General features: G+C 35.9%; 1 protein-coding gene across 1 annotated transcript in view; it reads left to right on the top strand.

Annotated features, from left to right (window-relative positions):
* LOC120624158 (nose resistant to fluoxetine protein 6-like) overlaps window positions 1–19,818 on the top strand; it is a 44,437-nt gene that overhangs the window by 7,262 nt on the left and 17,357 nt on the right. The window contains exons 4-7 of the mRNA XM_039890533.1: window positions 1,065–1,222; window positions 10,028–10,209; window positions 16,671–16,813; window positions 17,961–18,129. Of these exons, the coding sequence (XP_039746467.1) occupies window positions 1,065–1,222; window positions 10,028–10,209; window positions 16,671–16,813; window positions 17,961–18,129 (652 nt within the window). The remainder of the gene's footprint in view (window positions 1–1,064; window positions 1,223–10,027; window positions 10,210–16,670; window positions 16,814–17,960; window positions 18,130–19,818) is intronic.

Genomic DNA, 19,818 nt, shown 5'->3' with positions numbered 1-19,818 from the left:
GTAGTGATTAATGAGCAGAGGTCTCGCCTTCAATCAATTTAAAAGATTATAATTTCGAATTTTGACTGCTTTTGTCTGCTGGGAGTCTTCGGCCGTGGCTACTGGTACCTTACCGACAAAGACATGCCGCCAAGCGATTCAGCGTTGGATACGCGTAGAAATAGGAGTACGAGTATGGTTTTATTATAACTGCGATATACTTAACAGGTTAATCCTTTACTACCTTTACTATATACAATTACGTAAACATATATGTATGAACGCTTCATAAGTGCCTCTGATAGGGCTGCATGAATAAAGAATTATTGAATTTTGAATTTTTTTTAATTTCGCCAGGTGGTATTAAGTCAAAGGCTAACTTGGAGAGAAATTAAAAAGCAAATGCTTAACTTGGCGTCATGTCTATATCGGTAGGGTGGGGACTTGCAACGGCCGAACAAGTTACCAGACTAAACCAAAGGAAATTCAGAAATTAATAATTCTCTGCCGGGGCGGGAACCACGGACCACCCACATTTAAGACCACAACGCTCACTGTTCCATCGGGGAGGTTGATATTACTATTCCGAAATAACTTACTACCCAAGAATCCCAGCTATAAATCCAATTAACATCAAAATCGGTGTAGTGGTTGAGCCGAACGTAGGATACAAAACAACAAACTAATGAACAAACAGACATACTTTTGTATACCTATTGTTATGACATATGACAATGGGATGATAATATAATTTAGTGAGTTTAGACTTAAATGAGAAAATGTTTTATCCCCGTTAAATATAACAGTGCGTTAAAATGTTAACAATGTTCCCGTTAAATATAACAGTGCGTTAAAATGTTAACAATATAGCTAACTGTGTAATTTTCAAGTTGACATGACGATGATTATGATGTTTAGTCCACCATGCTAGCCCAGTACGAATTGGTGGACTTCACACGCTTTTGAGAACGGATGGAGATCCAGACGGTTACCTCACTATATTATTCTTCTTCGTTGAAGCAAGTTTTAATTAATTATAATATTAATAAGTATTTATATTTTAATTGATAAACTATTATTAACAGGTCCCTATACGCCACAGTTATCTCATTGGTCTTCATTGCTACTCTGCAAGATTATCTTGGCACAAATAATTCCGAGGAAGAAACAACAGAGGAAGGGAAATCTGACGAAGAAGAGGACGACGAGAAACAAGGAAAAGAAAAACAAAAGAAAAGCTCAGGTAAAAGAATCACTCATTAATAATTTATATTAAAAAAAAATTATGATAGGCAACATAAACAAAGCGATAGCACAAACACTAAACGACGAGACGAAAGTGCCATGTGAAAGGAGATTTTGGAGATCGCAACAGAAATTGTATGACATCTTGCGCGTTTGCAAACGCAAGTATACTCGCGTAAGTCTTGCAAGTGTTACTTGCTATGCCATTTATATAAAAAAATTATATTATATTGACTAAAGTCTTGCGTTTTTTTCTGCAATAAATAATGTTACGAAGAAATAACCAATCATACTTTCGCAACGAATGCAGAGGTAGCTGTTTACAATATTAATCAAAGGCGATTTCGTAGAATACTTGCAGTGTTACGCGTTTCTGCCAGTAAGTACACTCGCGTAAGTGTTACTTGAGTCCCTCCTGCTGTACCATTTATATATCTACTAAATTCCCGGTTTCTTTTCTGCACCAAAAATCTTGCGATAAGTTAGCCTGTTATAATATCAACAATTATTGTAGAGGCAAATACTAGCACAAAGTACTATTGTTAGCTACTGTCATAAGTACTGTGAGGATACGTACCGATGAAAAGAAGTCAAAGCGACTCTTTAAAAAAATTTATATCACGTATTACTTGGTGGGTGTGTAAATAAGTGACGTAAAAGACTTGCAGTAAAAAATCTCTCTTCATATTAAGTTTACAGATACTTAATAAAAGTTAGTACCTTTAAAATAAAATTGCATGAGGTACTTCATAAAATTAAAATAAAGTAACAATTCACAAATTCCACAGACCTCTAGATCAACCTTAACCTACATTGAGTAACGAGAGTTCAAGTCGATTGTGATTCAAATTGATACGATATGACGATGGCACTTTTAATTAGCATAAATTACATACACAAGTCTTACAGTCGAGTTGCAGCACCGCGGGTCACGTCGACTAATTGTTGCTATCACTGGACCTGTGACATGTTTATCAATGCCGCGTGACCCGATACAACAATGATTTATGACCCTGAGGGAATAAGGACTCCTAACAACTACGCGTCTAATAGCAGCGCGTTTTTTAAGCTATTAAAACGCGACTGAGAATAACGCTTTTTTTAAACTTTCTATATTCCACTATATGTTAGTCCTTAACTACTGCAAAGATGGTAGCGGGATTAATGGTATGGCAGTTATATAAACCCAAACCCGTCATCGGTTTCTACCAGAACGCAAAATCGTTCGGTGCCAAGTCTTTGACTGTACTTTGTCTGTAGATAGTGTTTAACCTGGAGGATTACCCCTACCAGATCAGAACAAAAATAGACCACAACGCTTGATACTGCACCTGACAAGCTGAATGAATGAATAAATAAATACACTTTTATTGCAAACCGAACTAAATATTGCAGTAAAAATTTAGAACATCAACATAACACAGCGTATACAATTAAGATGCTTAATCATGAATATAAATTAAAACTTATTGATTCATGGTTGATGATGATGATTTGGAATGAATTCTATTACTCAGAATCATCAATAGGAAATAATTTGGGTATGCAATAGTTTCTAAGCTTAACGAAATTATAGTGTTATTATTTTCACAACTTGGTGCGGCAAGATCTAAGAATATACATACATATTATTAATTACAAAAACAGTAAATATATAAAATAAATAAAAATAAACTAAAGCATATTCGTGAATTCCTATATTTGGAATGTGTGTTGTATGAAGATATTTTATACACGATGTGGCCCAATAACTAATTTGCAATGTCGCGCGTCGTATTTAGCATTTATTAGGTTATTACTCAAAGGGTTTTGCACTTTTTTTTATTCGAAATATCTGGGAAAATAAACGCTTCAAGTGCAGTCGTCCTTATTTTCAAACCAATACAATTACGCACGTTATTTATTGAACACCCAGAGCACAGCCCAGCAGTGTGTGCAATATTGATTGTCACATTTCCAGCTGGGATTTAGTGGTTTTGAGAGTAGCGGCTATCATTTGTTATTGGTTATTGTCATTATTTCACTATAAAGTTAGCCGCAAAACCACGTGGGAGATTTGCATACAAAATCTACGTGTGATATTCTCTTCTATGATTTGATTTTTATTTAATAGCTACGCTCCACGGTGTAAACGGATTACAATCGTATTGCTTATTCGACTTCGACATCATTGGAATGACTGCCACCCCAGCATTCCGCACCTGTCTAAACACCTTCGGTTAAAACTGGGCGGTTTTAAACTCAAAATTCATTTATTTCAAGTAGGCCTAATATAAGCACTTTTGAAACTTCAAGTCTGTCTGTGTGCAGTGACTCTACCACCGGTTCGGAAGGCAGATTCTACCCAGACCGTTGCTCTTTTCAAATGTAAACAATTTACATTTTACATTTTAAAATTCATTTTTCAAAATTCAGATGAAAGTGGAGCCGGATGCTTCCAACATACCTTGTCATTAAGAAACTGATCAATTGTATAGTAACCTCGCTGTAATAAATGTGTTTTAACAGATTCTTTAAAGTAATGCATTGGTAGGTCCAAAATTACCTTAGGAATCATATTATAAAAACGTATACTCAATCCCACAAATGACTTCAGTACCTTTCGCAGACGATATGCAGATGTCACTAATTTATGACCATTCCTTGTAAGTTGACTGTTTGTATCCACTTTTTGTTTATAAAGACTAAAATGTTGTCTTACAAATACTATATTGTTTTAATATATTGTGAGGCTACCGCAAGTTTACCTATTTCTTAAAATTTTTCACCGGGGAATCACGCCATTGAAGTTTATTTATTGACCGTTTGAGTTTGAAGTTTGAGTGAGCGCTCCTAGTCAAGTCTACCTATGTCTTTTTTTTTCATTATTATTTATAGAACAAGTAGACTAGAGCCTATCAAACTGAGTTTTAGGTGTTAAACCTCAAGTGCCTGCAACCATGCCCTTCAGACACAAAAGTAATTCTGCAGAAATAAGTATGAATGTCTTGGCAACAGAAATAAGTATGACAGTAATGGTTACTTCCCCGGACGCGTCACAATAAATTAATAGTTTAAATAACTCAAAAACACGCTTGGTTAAAAAAACTAAACAAATTTCTACCTTTTAGTTTATATACGAAAGTGTGATTTTTAGTTTTTCCTAAACTATTATTTTTATTTGAGTTAAATAAATCCATAAAATAACCATTAAATTAGTTAATATTAGAGAAATCGAAAAAGATAATGGTTGGAAATTTAAATAAACATCATTTCTGTCTAAAGACGAACGTTATATTTGACGGCCGACTGGCGCAGTTGGCAGCGACCCTGCTTTCTGAGTCCAAGGTCGTGGGTTCGATTCCCACAACTGTAAAATGTTTGTTTGATGAGCATGAATGTTTCTCAGTGTCTGGGTGTTTATATGTATAGAATCCACATATAAAGTATTTATGTATATTATTCATAAAAATATTCATCAGTCATCTCAGTACCCATAACACAAGCTACGCATACTTTGGGGCTAGATGTCGATGTGTGTATTGTCGTAGTATATTTATTATTATTATTATTATTATTATTATATATATTAAAGAAATCTTATTTAGCATATTGAAAAATGGAATAATCTTATAAAGTTAAATGTTTTTTTCCTATTGCGTCTTTGGTTGCCCGTAAGAAAGCGCTATGCAGCGATAAGGCCAACAAATTGTACCCTCTTGCTCTAGGCGTATATCTCTGTAACAATTTATTCATTCATTCAAATAAGTGTATTGTCATCGGTTCTCGATATATCTACTAAGTTTGAACGAAATCAGACCGTTCGAAGAGGGTCAAAATCAAGTCCAAAGGAGTCCGTTACTAACATACAGGTGAAGCTAATATATAGCGGGTAAATAGCTCAACAATGACGCACGACGGTCTGTCTGTCCGTCATAGTCATTGTTCAAATATAAACAGTAACCTTAACAATTGCATGCCCATTAAGCACCTTACGAACAAACTTGATCAATAAAATTTCTGACAAATTCTGGTCCGGTGAGTTATTTAAATCTTTTCGAAAAAAGGTCGAAGTCAAATACGGTATTCGATTTTTGGGTCGAGGAACTTTCTCGCTCCGTATAAGAGTACGTTTAAATGCCATGAGTTCCCCAATTATTTTTGCATAGACTATGTGACACCACAACCATTTGACTTCTTTATGGTTTACTAGCTGCAGGGCTAGCACGGGCAGGAGACAACAATTCTATCCCCCGACTATATCCTCTGACAAGGGATATAATTAACGTGTCCACCTGCTTAAGTGCGGGAATATGCGATAAGAGAAGTTTACCCCCGTTTATTATTACACATATATTATTTGGATATATTTTCCACTTGTGTGCTCTGAGAGTTGATAAAGCTGTGGGAGAAGATACATATATATCCTTTCCACGGGAATATAATTGTCTCCTGCCTATGCTAGCCTTGCTGTTGCCATGTCTTTCTCAAGAGCGTTAGTCTAGGTTAGCATATTCAACAACAGAATACGAGGCCTTCGGTTGGACTCCCTGTTCGTGCCAAGAGTTGTTAGTTATTATGTTAAAGAACGCTGGCGGTCCTTACGTAAATTAGATAGTATAAGTACAATAAACAATATATTACTTAGCTATGAAAACATTAAAATAGAAAATAAGAATTTAGGATTAAGGAAAATTGTATTTAACTCTATTATATTTAGCCAGTAAGGTACTTAATTGTAAGGAATGTAAATAAAGCTTTATTATTATTATTATTATGTTAAAGAATTCTCAGTATCAATCTTGTAAATTGGCGGTGTCCTCCGCTGCCCTCCAAAACTAACTTGTGGTGAGTCTGTTTCTTCTATTATTGAGGAAGCCTGTGCGCAGCTTTTTGGCGTCAATAGGATGATCAATGATGCTGATGAATTTACCGGTGATACAGCGTATTCACAATAATTGGTATTTTTAATCATTAAACTAATATTGCAAAATATAATAGAGAATAGATTTGCATAATACACACGTTAACATAGATGCCATTTAAATATAAATAACGAAGTCACAGTATATTGATATTAGATGACGTGCAAAGATTAGAAACCATTGATTGATGGAAATTGAAAATGCACAAGGTATGTTAAAATTAATACATTTAAATTATAAAATAAAACAAAATAAAAGATGTTTTCCAGATCTTCTTCAATTGTCCACCAATCACTGGGCTAGCGTGGTAGACTACGGCCTTAACCCCTTCCCATTGTAGGAGGAGACCCGTGCTCTGTAGTGGGCCAGTAATGGGTGGATATGATGATGAGTATGCACCCTAGATTGTAGCCTACTTTTGTAATCAGTTAATTTGTTTTTTACGCTCTCAGTCGATTATCACATGAAGTAAGTGAAACTAACTCACATTCATAAATATATATTTAAAAAGACGCAGTTTAATATTCAAGTCTGTAATCGATTATCGCTTGCTATTAATAGCAAATGCACAGTTCTAAGTAATTGCTGTGCAAGGTTTTATACATCATATCAACCGATTAACGGAAAACTAGAGGGCACGGTTTTCCTCCCACAATGAGAAGGGTTTAAGACCTAAACCTAAGGCTGGCCAACCTCAATAAGGCTGGTCCAGTGCGGATTGGTGGACTCCACACACCTTTGAGGTGATTATCGAGAACACGCATGCAGGTTTCTATTATGTAGCCGGCAAATCCATTTCAGACGAATGTCTCAAAAATTTGAGATAGTAAAAAAAACAGTGAAGAATGAATGAATTAATACACTTTTATGGTACACTAAAGAAAAAAGTAGTTACACACATATAAATATAGAGAAAGAGAGTACAATTTGGTGGCCATATCGCTACAAAGCGATTTCTATTGATACAATTTGTTGATTGGTATTGGTGGCCTTATCGCTACATAGCGATTTCTACGAGTGATGATAAGGTATAATAAAGTCTCGTCCCATGTAAAAAAGTAAATAAAGAACACTCCTTTGTATCCTATTACGTACATAAAACGCGACCCCGTTTTTGTCAACGGCGCGGCGCCGGCGTCCCGCGAAATTTGTATTTACATAAATAAATTTAGAGGCCTCAAAACCCTCAGTTACGAACTCGGGCTCTTTTCTAAATCAACGAACGAAATAATTTATTATGTAAATTGGGAACGCCGACAGTTTTACGTCACATCGAGTTTCACGCTCGAGTTTTCTTGATATTTTTATTTTTATTAGACTGAACTACTCCTATAAGCTTAGATAGCGCAGTGGGTAGGAGCCTGACTTCACTATCGGGGGGGCCGAGTTCGAACCCCAGCACGCAACTCTAACTTTTGTAAGTTATGTGCGTTTTAAGTAATTGAAAATATCACTTACTTAAATGGTGAAGGAAAACATCGATAAGAACCTTGCATGCCTGAGAGTTCTACATAATGTTCTCAAAGGTGTGTGGAATGATTTTTTTGGTATACGTTTGGGTGGCACTCTGGATGGTTCAGATTCACAAATTAGCCCGACAGATGGCGCCGGGGTCCGCTAGTAAACATTATACTGCAATAAATTGTTTTATAATCTATGCACGCCAGCTTACTTATACAGTGAATTTGTAATTGCTTGCATTTAAATAACATTTATGTAAACGTTTTCATAAATAAAGATATTATGATTGATTGATTATTCTAGCTGTCGCGGCGGTATCCTAGTGTGTACTCAGCCTTAAATTTACTATTCCGCAGGGCGTGAAGGACGACTGAAAAATAAATGAAACTCAAAAAAGATTTTGGCGGGTAAAGGGGATTCGTTAACGAAATATCAAAGTGTCAATGCAATTAGGTAGGGCTTTATTTTTTTGTATTTTCTTTACGATTCTCTGTCTCTATGAAATAAAGTAGCAACTTATTCAAAAAACCTCTCAAAAATTTCCTTCGGGGAAAACGCGTATTGTTGGATTATTATCTGTCTATTATTCCTATCTGTCCCCTCGGGGGGACAAATAGGAATAAATAGTGCGAATTGTCTTCCTGCGCCAGACGAGGGGACTTATCAATGTTTGTGCATTCAAAATTCAAAATTCATTTATTTCAGGTAGGCCTAATACAAGCACTTTTGAAACGTCAAGTCTGTCCGTGTGTAGTGACTCTACCACCGGTTCGGAAGGCAGATTCTACCGAGAAGAAGCCGGCAAGAAACTCAGCAGTTGCTCTTTTCCAACATCAAAAATTTACATTTTATATTTTAACATTCATTTTTCTATCTTGTGAGAGATGAAAGCGAAGCCGGATGCTTCCAAGCAACCTTGTCATTAAGAAACTCATCAATTGTATTGTTTTAACACATTCTTTAAACTTATGCATTGGTAGGTCCAAAATTACCTTAGGAATCATATTATAAAAGCGTATACTCAATCCCACAAATGACTTCTGCACCTTTCGCAGACGATATGCAGATGTCACTAATTTATGACCATTTCTTGTAAGTCGACTGTTTATATCCACTTTTTGTTTATAAAGACTAATATGTTGTCTTACAAATACTATATTGTTATAAATGTATTGTGAGGCTACCGTAAGTATACCAATTTCTTTAAATTTTTCACGGACGGATTCACGTGATTTAAGTTTATATATTGACCGCACAGCTCTTTTCTGCAATATGAATATAGTTTCAATATCAGCAGCTTTGCCCCATAATAAGATCCCGTAAGACATCACACTATGAAAGTACGCGAAGTAAACAAGTCTTGCTGTTTCTACGTCAGTAATCTGTCTAATTTTCCTGACGGCGTAGGCAGCCGAGCTTAGTTTACATATTACACATTCTATTTATATATTACAATATTTTCATATCGTCGGTAACCGATTTTATTTGTTCTTCGCCTTGTTTTGTAGTACAATTAGCAATGATTAAAAAATCGTAATTCGGTATGGGAATTGCCACGTTGGAATACTGTAGACCGGAGTCGTTCTACAGATTGTACAAAGTTGACTGGCACTATATATATTTCTATTAAAAAAAAGGGAAATTAGTCCACCAATCCGCACTGGGCCAGCTTGGTGGACTACGGCCTTAACCCCTTCTTATTGTAGAAAGAGACCCGTGCTCTGTAGTGGGCCGGTAATGTGTTGATGTGATGATGAAGAATCACGAAATCACAGGAACTATAATGCCTACAAACTTGAAATTTGAAAAGTAGTTTCCTTTTAAAACGTAGTTGTCAGCTAAGAAAGGATTTTATGAAATGACCCCTTAAAAGGGTTAAATAGGGGCAGGAAGATGATATCAAAGTCCCTGTTATTTTTTTTAAAGCATTAAAATTTCCATAGTGTTTTTTTAATCCTTAAGACAACTTCAAAGGAAGGTTTTGAATAGAAAAAAAATAGTATCCCTAAAACTACCTCATTACTGAATAGCAAATAAAATTAAGTATGGGAAAATATTACATATTACCAATTCTAAGCAACGAAGGCGCGGCATATTTAGCCGTGGCTAGTAACCACCCTACCGACAAAGACAAGCCGCTAAGCGAAATTTAGTGTTCCGATACGATGTCGCGTAGAACCGATTAGGGATATGACTACCTTACGCCCTAACAGGTTAGCCCTATCTTAGACTGCATCGTCACTTACCACCAGGTGAGATTGCAGTCAAATAATCATAATCATCATCCGCAGCCTATTCACATCCTTCTGCTGGGCACAGATTCATCTCTCATATCAGAGACGGCTTTAGAGCATATACCCACAACGAAAAAAAGCGGGTTGGTGGGCTGGTTTTTAAATTTTTATCTTTATCTTTATTTTTATCTTTATTTTTCGCAGATGGCTTCCTAAGCTCGTTCTCCCTATACAACACATTGGGAAGACTGGTGGCCCCAGCAAGCAGCGAGGAAATAGCCTGTATCCATGGCGTCCGCGCGGTCGCTACTGTGGCCCTCTTGTTTGCTCATAAGTTTCTACCCATCGCCCTGACTCCGTACACCAACCGCTTGAAGATCAGTGAGGTAGGTTTAAATGGCCATGTTAGCTGTATATGGCCGAGTTATCTTTAACAATGATTTCTTGTACTCTTTGATCCCCAGATTAAGCAGTTCATACAAATATTTTATCATCATCATCATCATAATATAAACCCATTATTGGCCCACTACAGGGCACGGGTCTCCTCCCACAATGAGAAGAGGTTAAGGCTGTAGTCCACCACGCTGGCCAACCGCGGATTGGACTCAACACAGCTTTGAAAACATTATGGAGAACTCTCAGACATGCATTTATCACGATGTTTTCCTTCACCGTTGAAGCATTCAATTTGAATTGCTTCAAACGCACCCAACTTAGAAAAGTTGAGAAGTGCGTGCTGGGATTCCAACTTGGCCCCCCGAAAGTGAAGTCGAAGTCCTACCCACTGAGCTGATATTTTATGGTAAAGGATAATAAAATCGATATATTTAAATACAAACTAGGCCGCGTTCTTTTTTTACAATGATCTCTTATACTCTTTGTTTGCCAGATTAAACAGTTCAAACAAATATTTTACGGTGAAGGATAACTAGTGTGGACTCCACCAATCCGCACTGGGCCAGCGTGGTGGATAATGAGTTTATATGGTGATGATAATGATTGGTTTTGATCATCATCAACATATTAATATCCTATAACTAGACACAGGCTTTCTCACTCATTGTGATAAGGATCTAGAGCTTCAGTTCACCACGCAGCTACAATACGCATTAGCGGGCTATTAAGATTCATTTCACTAAACCGTGTGCCCTGTAGTGGCCCGGTAATGGGTTGATATGATGAGGCATATAGAACAAAGACAATAAACCCAATGTCAATATTTTAAACCACACCACACCCTCAATTTGAAACGCCTGATCGGTAAATAAAGCAATAACGCACAAAATAAATATAGCGATAGTAAATACCTAGGATTACAATAATCAGTTATCGCGTAATATCGGTAATATCAGATCACCAGATTGTGCAAAATTGTTCTAGTAAATGATAATTATTTAATATATCGCTCTAATTAATAAATAACTATTAATCTGAAGTAAATAATTTTGTTAATCTGTAGGGTTTTGATATTTAGATATGATTAAATCCAGATATTTACAAATCAATTTCGAATTACTCATTCTTTTTTACTATGGTTGTCAAAAAATTACATAAGTCGGCCAAAATCGGTAGCTAGCTGGGTGACCGATTATGAGAGTCAAAACTTAACTCGTATCTTCCGTGTCTCGGATATTTTATGGATCCATACTGAATAATTACTAATAATTAAAATGCGAAAGTGTTTTAGTTTGTCCTCACTTTATGGCCTTACCAAACAATGGACTTCATTTTTACCACAGAGTTAGTTGAAGGACGGGCCATTAACATAGGCCATTTTTTATCCTATGAAAACAAGCGGTTTTGACAAGATTTGTATAGAAATAAACGCGACGGCGGGCATTGGCTAGTTTAATTAAAAGATGTCACTGATACTTGGTAACAATAGTTATGCAACATTTAAAGTATTCAAGTTCGTTACTAAAACCCGTGAAGCTACTTTTAAACAGTTGGTGGGTGGAAGCTCTACATATATCGATAGAGTAGACATGAACGTTAGGGACATAAATTATTTTTGTTAGTAAGCGATGATAGCCCAGTGGGTAGGAGCTCAGCTTCACATTCGGGGAGCCGAGTTCGAATCTCAGCACGCACCTACAACTTTTCAAAGTTATGTGCGTTTTAAGTAATTCAAATATCACTTGCATCTAGGTTCTTCCAGGTTCTAGGTCTAACGATAACATCGTCAGGAAACCTGCATGCCTGAGAGTTCTACATAATTTTCTCAAAGGTGTGTGGAGTCCACCAATTCGCACGCCAGTATAGTGGACTACGGCCATAACCCCTTCTCATTGTGGGAAAGACCCGTGCCCCGTAGTAGGCCGGGTTTATATGATGATGAATTGTTGATGATAAGTTTTCATCATCATCATCAGGCTATTCATATCCTATAACTGGAACTGAACACGCTATCTCACTGATAGAGATAAGGATCTGGAGCTTCACTCCATCACGCAGCTACAATACGCATTAGCGGGCTATTAAGATTAATTTCACTGAACCGGGCCTCGAAGCAATATATTGTGATAGCGAGCAAACCGAGCGAGCACGTGTTGTTTATTAGAACTGGCATATATCCAATTTAGTCAACTGTGTGAAATCGTACTCTCAACGCTTGAGTTGTTTACATCGATTGAGTAAATAATTATCGTTTTTATTTTATTTATTTTATTTTATTTATTTATTTATTACACAAACTACTAAAATTATAAATATTCGCATCCTGAAACTCACATGAGTTTATTTGGACGCTGCACATTCCTCTAAAATCTCATAAGTTTATAAGTTTATCATAATATATTAACCATTAAATAGCAATACAGTATACAGCAGGTAGTACACTAATAAATCCAGTGTAGGTAATTCTGTACTGCGAGCCATCGCGTCGCTCAGTAGATACGAGCGACCGGTTTGGCGCTGCCCCGAATGCATACGTTATACAGGTGTTCCAATATTAATATGTTTAAAGGTTTTAAGTTACATTTATTTCATGGTAATATTTGTTTAGAATGCGTTTTACGTTACTCATCGTCACTGAATTTCTCAACGTTAGGGGTAGTTCATTTATTAATCTAGGTAGCATATATTTAGTGGTTCTCTTGCCGTAATAATTATTCGCTCCTGTAAGGTTTATTTTTTTTTCTTGTATTCTTCTGGTTATTATTGCCGGCTTATACGTATTGTTTTCATTATATTTCAAAAAGTTCTCGATGAGTAATTGTAATTTAATTTTTTGTTTTACTGTGAGTGTTTTGCATTGCTTATAAATCCATGTATCGTCGTGTTTGTGTTTTAGTTTTAAATTGTGAGGTACAATTTGTTTTAATATTCTCAGGTGTAATTTTTCTATCTGTTCAATGTATGTTTTAAAAGTGCGTCCGTAGCTGCTAAGGCCATAGTGAATAATACTTTCCCCTAAAGCTTTATACAATTGTACTTTGATTTTGAACGGGATTTTTCATTTTAGTAGACTAATATTTGATAATATCGTACGCAATTTAGAACATACAGTTTAAAACATTCGGTCTGAACCGCTTGACGTCCACTACAAGTAATCGGTTTTGCAGTAGGGATTTCAACCGCCTTGAAATGATTACAAGCTTTCGCAAGCGGCTTCGCTAATATTAATTTCTACACCATATTAAGATGGGGGGTGTATATTACTTCGATGACCTGCCTTCTAAGTCCAAGGCCGTGGGTTATTTACCACAACTGTGCGATGAACATGAGTGATTTTCAGTGGCTGGGTGTTTATTTGTATATTATAAGTATTTTTGTATCATAATATCATGATATCAACCGATAGACGTCCACACCTGGACATATATTTTGGACAGTTATTTTGTAGGGAGTTCAAAATTTTACGGTTTTGTGCCGCTTGGATCCAGCGGCTACCTGCGACGCGCTTAATTTCGTCTGTCCACCTCGTTGATGGTCGACCAACTCTGCACTTAACAGAGTGGGGCTGCCCTTCTAGCACCTAGGGATTGGAAACATATTTTTGTATGTTATTCATAAATTATTTAGTATTATTCATTAGTTATCTAGTACCCATAACTTTGAGAAACATAATTGAGAAACCGTAGAATCTTCGCACTTGTTTCTAGTCTAGTATTTTTCGACCAAAATTTCTAAAAGTGTTGAGTTAATTAAGGGTTGATATGATAAACTTAGGTTGATAATACTAAAATTTGTCTGCGAAATTTTACGTCAATATACTATTGACGTAAAATTTGCTAATAAAATTGAGTAGGCACTCTTTACTTTAATTTACGTTTAATTTCAAGCACTTATAGCATATAACTAAGAAACAAGTTTGTTTAGAAATATCCATTTACGTTTCTCAAATTGTTCAGTTTTGACGGGATATGAGAATTAGATGAAGTGAAATTTTACGACTGAAAAAAAATTTTGCGCGCGTAAACGTAACAAAACTTGGAGCTAGTTCATGAGATATTGTTTGCATTGTGTGTAATCTGAGTTACATGAGTTTTTTTTTCTTAAGGAATCTGTTTAACTATTATTATTATTAATCTGTTTAATATATTTAATTTAAGGCAGCACTTCAAGTATATTATAAAATACCTAATATGATATTATATTATTAGCTTCAAACCCTCCTAAAAACTCAACTTACATTTACACGACAATCTTTTTATTTTCTACTCTTATTAACGTTTAAATAAGTAGAATCATTATACCTACTTCTGTATGGTCCTAAGTTATTTAAACAAAAGTAAATCCAGTGTATACATTATGAGAAATTTCTAAGTGAATAGAGTTTATTTGAAATGCTCTGAAACTTTAACAATTAATATTATTTGCTTGTGTTTTAATTGAATTGTCTAGTTTTGATAATCAATTAACAGTTTAATATTTATTATACGTTTGTTAAAGGACTTATTAAAGTCGTTGTGAAAGGAGATTGGATGCAGCTAATTAATTTAGATGACGCAAAGTTTTAGTAGCTACAAGGGAATGAGAAATCCTACTATCCAAATAATATTATAAATGTAAAAGTGTGGATGTTTGTTACTCAGTCACGCTAAAACCACTGAACGGATTTGGATGAAATTTGGCACGCATGTAGCCTTTGACATGGAAAAGAATATAGGCTACCTTTTATCCCGAATTCTTAAGTAGTTCTCGAGGGTAAATTGAAAATTGTTAACGAGCCTTATACCCAAGTCGCAGGCAGAAGATAGTTATAGTATTTCGTAAATAAGGATCTTTATCAATAGCCTATAGCAGTTCACTGCTACACTAGAGGCCTCTCCTAACGCGAGGGTTTGCCCATAATCACCACGCCAGGCAGACAGGTTAGTGATCATAGAAGATGGTAGTAGTAGCAGAGAGGAAGCTGCTGCCGGATCTCTTTTATATTACTTTCAACATTTTTCTACCCGGGGAAAGCACATCATTTGATCTTCTCCCACAGTTTTATAAACTCTCCGAACTAAATTATATCATAATAACACACCATTTATTTTCACAATTCAATCAATTCAAAATTCATTTATTTCTAGTAGGCCTAATATAAGCACTTTTGAAACGTCAAGTCTGTCTGTTTGTAGTGACTCTACCACCGGTTCGGAAGGCACATTCTACCGAGAAGAAGCCAGCAAGAAACTCAGCAGTTGCTCTTTTCTGACATCAAGATCAATAAAAGGGGGTAAACTTCTCTTTATCTGATGCGGTGAGAGCCCTGTGGTTTCAGGGGGGATAGTTTGAATCCCAGCACGCACCTCTAACTATTCTAAGTTATGTGCGTTTTAAGCAATTAAAATACCTATAACTTTCTTCAATGGTGTAGACAACTTCGTGAGGAAACCTAAGAGTTCTCCATAATGTTTTCGAAGGAGTGTGAAGTCCACCAATCCGCACTGGGCCAGCGTGGTGGACTACGGCCTTAACCCCTTCTCATTATGGGAGGAGACCCGTACCTTGTAGTGGATCGGTAATGGGTTGATATGATGATGATAGAATAAACATAGCAGTGTTTTGATGGCTTCATTTTTCTTATTACTAATTTATACTATAATTTATACCAATTGTAAGTGAGAACACTTTAATAAAAATTTTAGATTAATTTTATGATGACGTCGAATACTAGAATGCATCAAAAATTGCAAAAAAAACAGTTACAAAAAAAAATGCATCGTTGCATGTCGCGATCATAACATTAAATTTACTTTATGATCCATAACGAAATAAATATGCAATGAGTCTCTCAGAAAAACATGACATTTATTAAACTTTGCTCAACTTAGCGTTAGAAATACTAATACCTTAATATTTGGAACGACCTTCCGGCATCAGTGTTTCCTGCCACATACAACATGAATGCCTTCAAGGCAAGAATGAAAAGGCATTTTCTAGGCAAGCGCGCCCAAACTTTGACCTCATAATTGCTTTCCATCGGGCATGATTTTCATCAAGCGCAATCCTATCTTAAAATTAAAAAAAAATCCTATTATAAGTACTTAACTATTGGAGTTTCATAACAGAAAAACTCAGTATGTACTTAAATTTTTATAACCTTATAGAAAAATTATGGGGTATGAATTGCTCTAAATTGATAGCTAAATACTAATAAACTGTGAGATTGTGATAACGAAATAAATACCCGGCTAAGTTTTTCGTGGGAAGCGCCTAGAACTATCACCTCACAATATTTATATAAACGCTTCATAAGTGCTTGTAATAGGCCAAAATGAATAAAGAATTTTTGAATTTGAATTTGGATTTCGAATTTTTGTCTTGGACAGGGAAATTAATAGCGCCGAACCAAAAAAGTTCTTATATTCGTTGATATTTCATATGTAAATTGCTATGTTTTGATTTCCAGATAGTGACATCTCCTTTGTTGTCATGGTGTAGAGCGGGATGGATGTTCACCGACTGTTTCCTCCTGATCAGCGGAACCTTAACTTCCTACCGCAAATCTACTAGCGATACGATGGCTTCCAAACTACTCTCACGATACTTCAGGTGAATATTAAACCTTTAACTACCAACAAATATATTTTGTATCCTTCATGAGTTGATTAAAATTTAAAAAGAAAATGCACTGTAACAATATTTATATTAGAAGCAAAAATAAATATTGGATAGAAGCAGGCGTTACTTTGCGGAAATCCATGATATATTATCAAAATTAAGATAAAAAATTGTTAAGATTAACAATTGTTAAGATTAACAATTATTGTTCATTGTAAAGTCAACATCTCCTGAGGATGCTCCGGTTTCGGAGCGAAACGTGCGTTGAGGGTAGGATTGAAGAAATTATAAATAACACCACACAGATTCTCCTGCTTTTAGCGGAGTATAGCAAATTAAGCTTAATTTTGATAGCAAAAATGAACTCGTTGTACAGTTTACTAGGCTACACAAATTACAAATTCATTCAAGGGCAATTGTATATCATTTTATAACAAATTACCAAATTAAATCTTTGAGATGTCTCTCAATAAGTTCAAAGTTTATATAAAACGTAAGCTTACAGAAAAATTCTATTTTAATAATTACTTAAACGACAAAAAGCTTGGGTGTGAATGGCTCTAGCTTCATAGCTTAATATAAATAATATGTAAGATGTTGAAAACAAAAAAAAAATACCGGGCTAAGTTTGTTGAGGGCTCTTCTTAGACCAGGGCGCGTTTGGAACCCTCGTAGCTTTAGGTTTAAGTTGGAACGTTGGAACGAAGTTATCACCATCCCCTTACAATAATGTAAACATATAGGTATGTATGAACGCTTCATAAGTGCCCCTGTGATAGGCCTTATTCATGTGAATAAAGAAATGTTGAATTTGAATTTTAATTTGAATTTGATGATGATAATGTCACTAGCCTTTTTGGGGAAACGGTCCCTGGAATACGTCTATTTAACATGGTAGCTCGTGCCAAAGCTAACGCTGTCATTTTTATTTTTTAATTTTTTATTCCACTACAAGTTAGCCCTTGACTGCAATGTCACCTGGTGGAAGGTGATGCTAAAATGGGTAAGTTATATTCAATTGCAGCCGAAGTTTTCCACCCAGATACTTGTACTTATGGTTTATTATAAGGGAGACTGTTTCTTCGTTTTGATGATTTCAAAGAGAGTTTGGTGAATCAGTCAAAATTTTTTTCTTTAGATTAACACCAGCTCTATTTGCCGTGGTGGTGTTCTACGCGTACATCTGGGACAACATCTCGTCTGGCCCGATGTGGGGCACGTTGGTGACGAGGAACGTGGAGCTGTGCCAGCAGGGCTGGTGGTGGAATCTATTGTATGTGCAGAATTACTTTGGCTTCGAGGATATGGTAAGGAGTTATGAACTATGTATTTAGTTAAGCTATGGAGTTACAGAACTATGGATATCTTTAAGCTAGGTAAATACCTAGCTTAAAGATATCCGTAGTTCTAATAAATGTGGGAGTGTAGCTTCTTGACAGTTACTTCGGGGGGTGGGCCGACTTCGAACCCCGGAATGCACCTATTAACTTTTCGAAGTTAAGTGTGTTTTAAGTAAATAAATATCAATTACTTTTAAATAATTATAATAATGCAGAATAGGCTTACGCCTCATAAAAATACCCCCCTCAACCAATTTTAAAGTCCAGGAATCTATGGGTAGAAGCTGGTATTGGTAATTCAAAAGTGTGTCGGTTTGCTTGTAACCTTTTTTCGGATCAACCACTGCACAGATTTTGACAAAATCGGGACAGAAATAACATGTATCCTGGAGACTAACAAAAGTAACTAAAATAGTTTTTATCCCGTAACCGGGACCGTTCCATGGATTTAAAACAAACTTTGCCTACTATATAAACTGCCCAGCAGTGCCCCTCGATGAACTAAAGATCATTTCAGTCCAGATTATTACAAATAACCTATTGACCCCAGTGGCGTGCACACTGCACAGAGGGTATGCACAGGGTATGCAGATGATATAAAATGAAGAAAATCTCCAGTACATGGCCGGACCCGAACCCCGACCTGAGTGCATTCAACCCGATCCAATCTAACGTTGAGTTTAATGAGCATGTACATGGAATAAAAATAAACCCAATTTAGATTGCCTGTTGTGAAGTTTAACTATTATCCTGTGAATACACAAAAAATGATATACGGAACGCTATCTTGATAATTTATGTCAAGCGAACAATTCTGCGTCGTATGCCCAGTGGCATATTTAACTGCGGATCCCGGTTCGGGCCAAAACTTGTTAAGTATTGGGGTTTCTTTAATAGTAATTCAATAACAAATCGGAGTTAGTAAAATAGCCGTATCAACCCGTGCTAAGTAGACGATTATATTTAGATAGATAGCACGTTAATCCGTCGATCCTGATTATGTTCACTATGTGATAATAGGCGTTAAAACTCACCAATCCACATTAGAACAGTGGGTTTATGCTCTATAACCTTCTCTCCTATCGAGCAGTAGGACGTTAATCGACGGAGAGTGGAAGGGGGTTTAGAATTTTATTAAATTCCTATATTTAAGAAATAAACGTATTAAAATCTGGAGTTATAGTATTGATGTATTGAAGTCTGTACATTTTACATATTACAAATGTAAGTGGAACCGCTAGCTCACAGTGGAGTGATAGAATCTTATCAAACCGCGTGGTGGTCTAAGTGGGTGAATGACGAATTTATGATAAATATCAACAAAATCGAACTATAAACTCTGTTTTAAGAATGGGGTAACTAATAATAAAATCTTGTAGTTAGGTAGGAGGTAGGTACCCATTTGCAAATGTACTATTTCCGTAAATACAGCTCGGAAAATCGCGCCGCAAATATGTTCGGCGATTCCGGGGAAGCGAACGGAATAAGTTAGGAGGGAATTTAAATATTCTCGTTCGTATGAATGAAGTTGCTGAGTACTTACTGCATTTCTGAGTTTTTGTATTATTTGCATTTTAAGTTTCCAGCAGGTGACGAAGTATTATTATTTTAATGGGTTATGTTTCTATAATGGTCGCTGCTTCATTGGTCTAGACC

The sequence above is a fragment of the Pararge aegeria genome, chromosome 5 (assembly GCF_905163445.1).
Source record: "Pararge aegeria chromosome 5, ilParAegt1.1, whole genome shotgun sequence".
In the NCBI taxonomy this organism is placed as follows: Eukaryota; Metazoa; Arthropoda; class Insecta; order Lepidoptera; family Nymphalidae; genus Pararge; species Pararge aegeria.
Note: the sequence above shows the minus strand (reverse complement) of the source record. Positions and strands in the feature narration are given on the sequence as shown.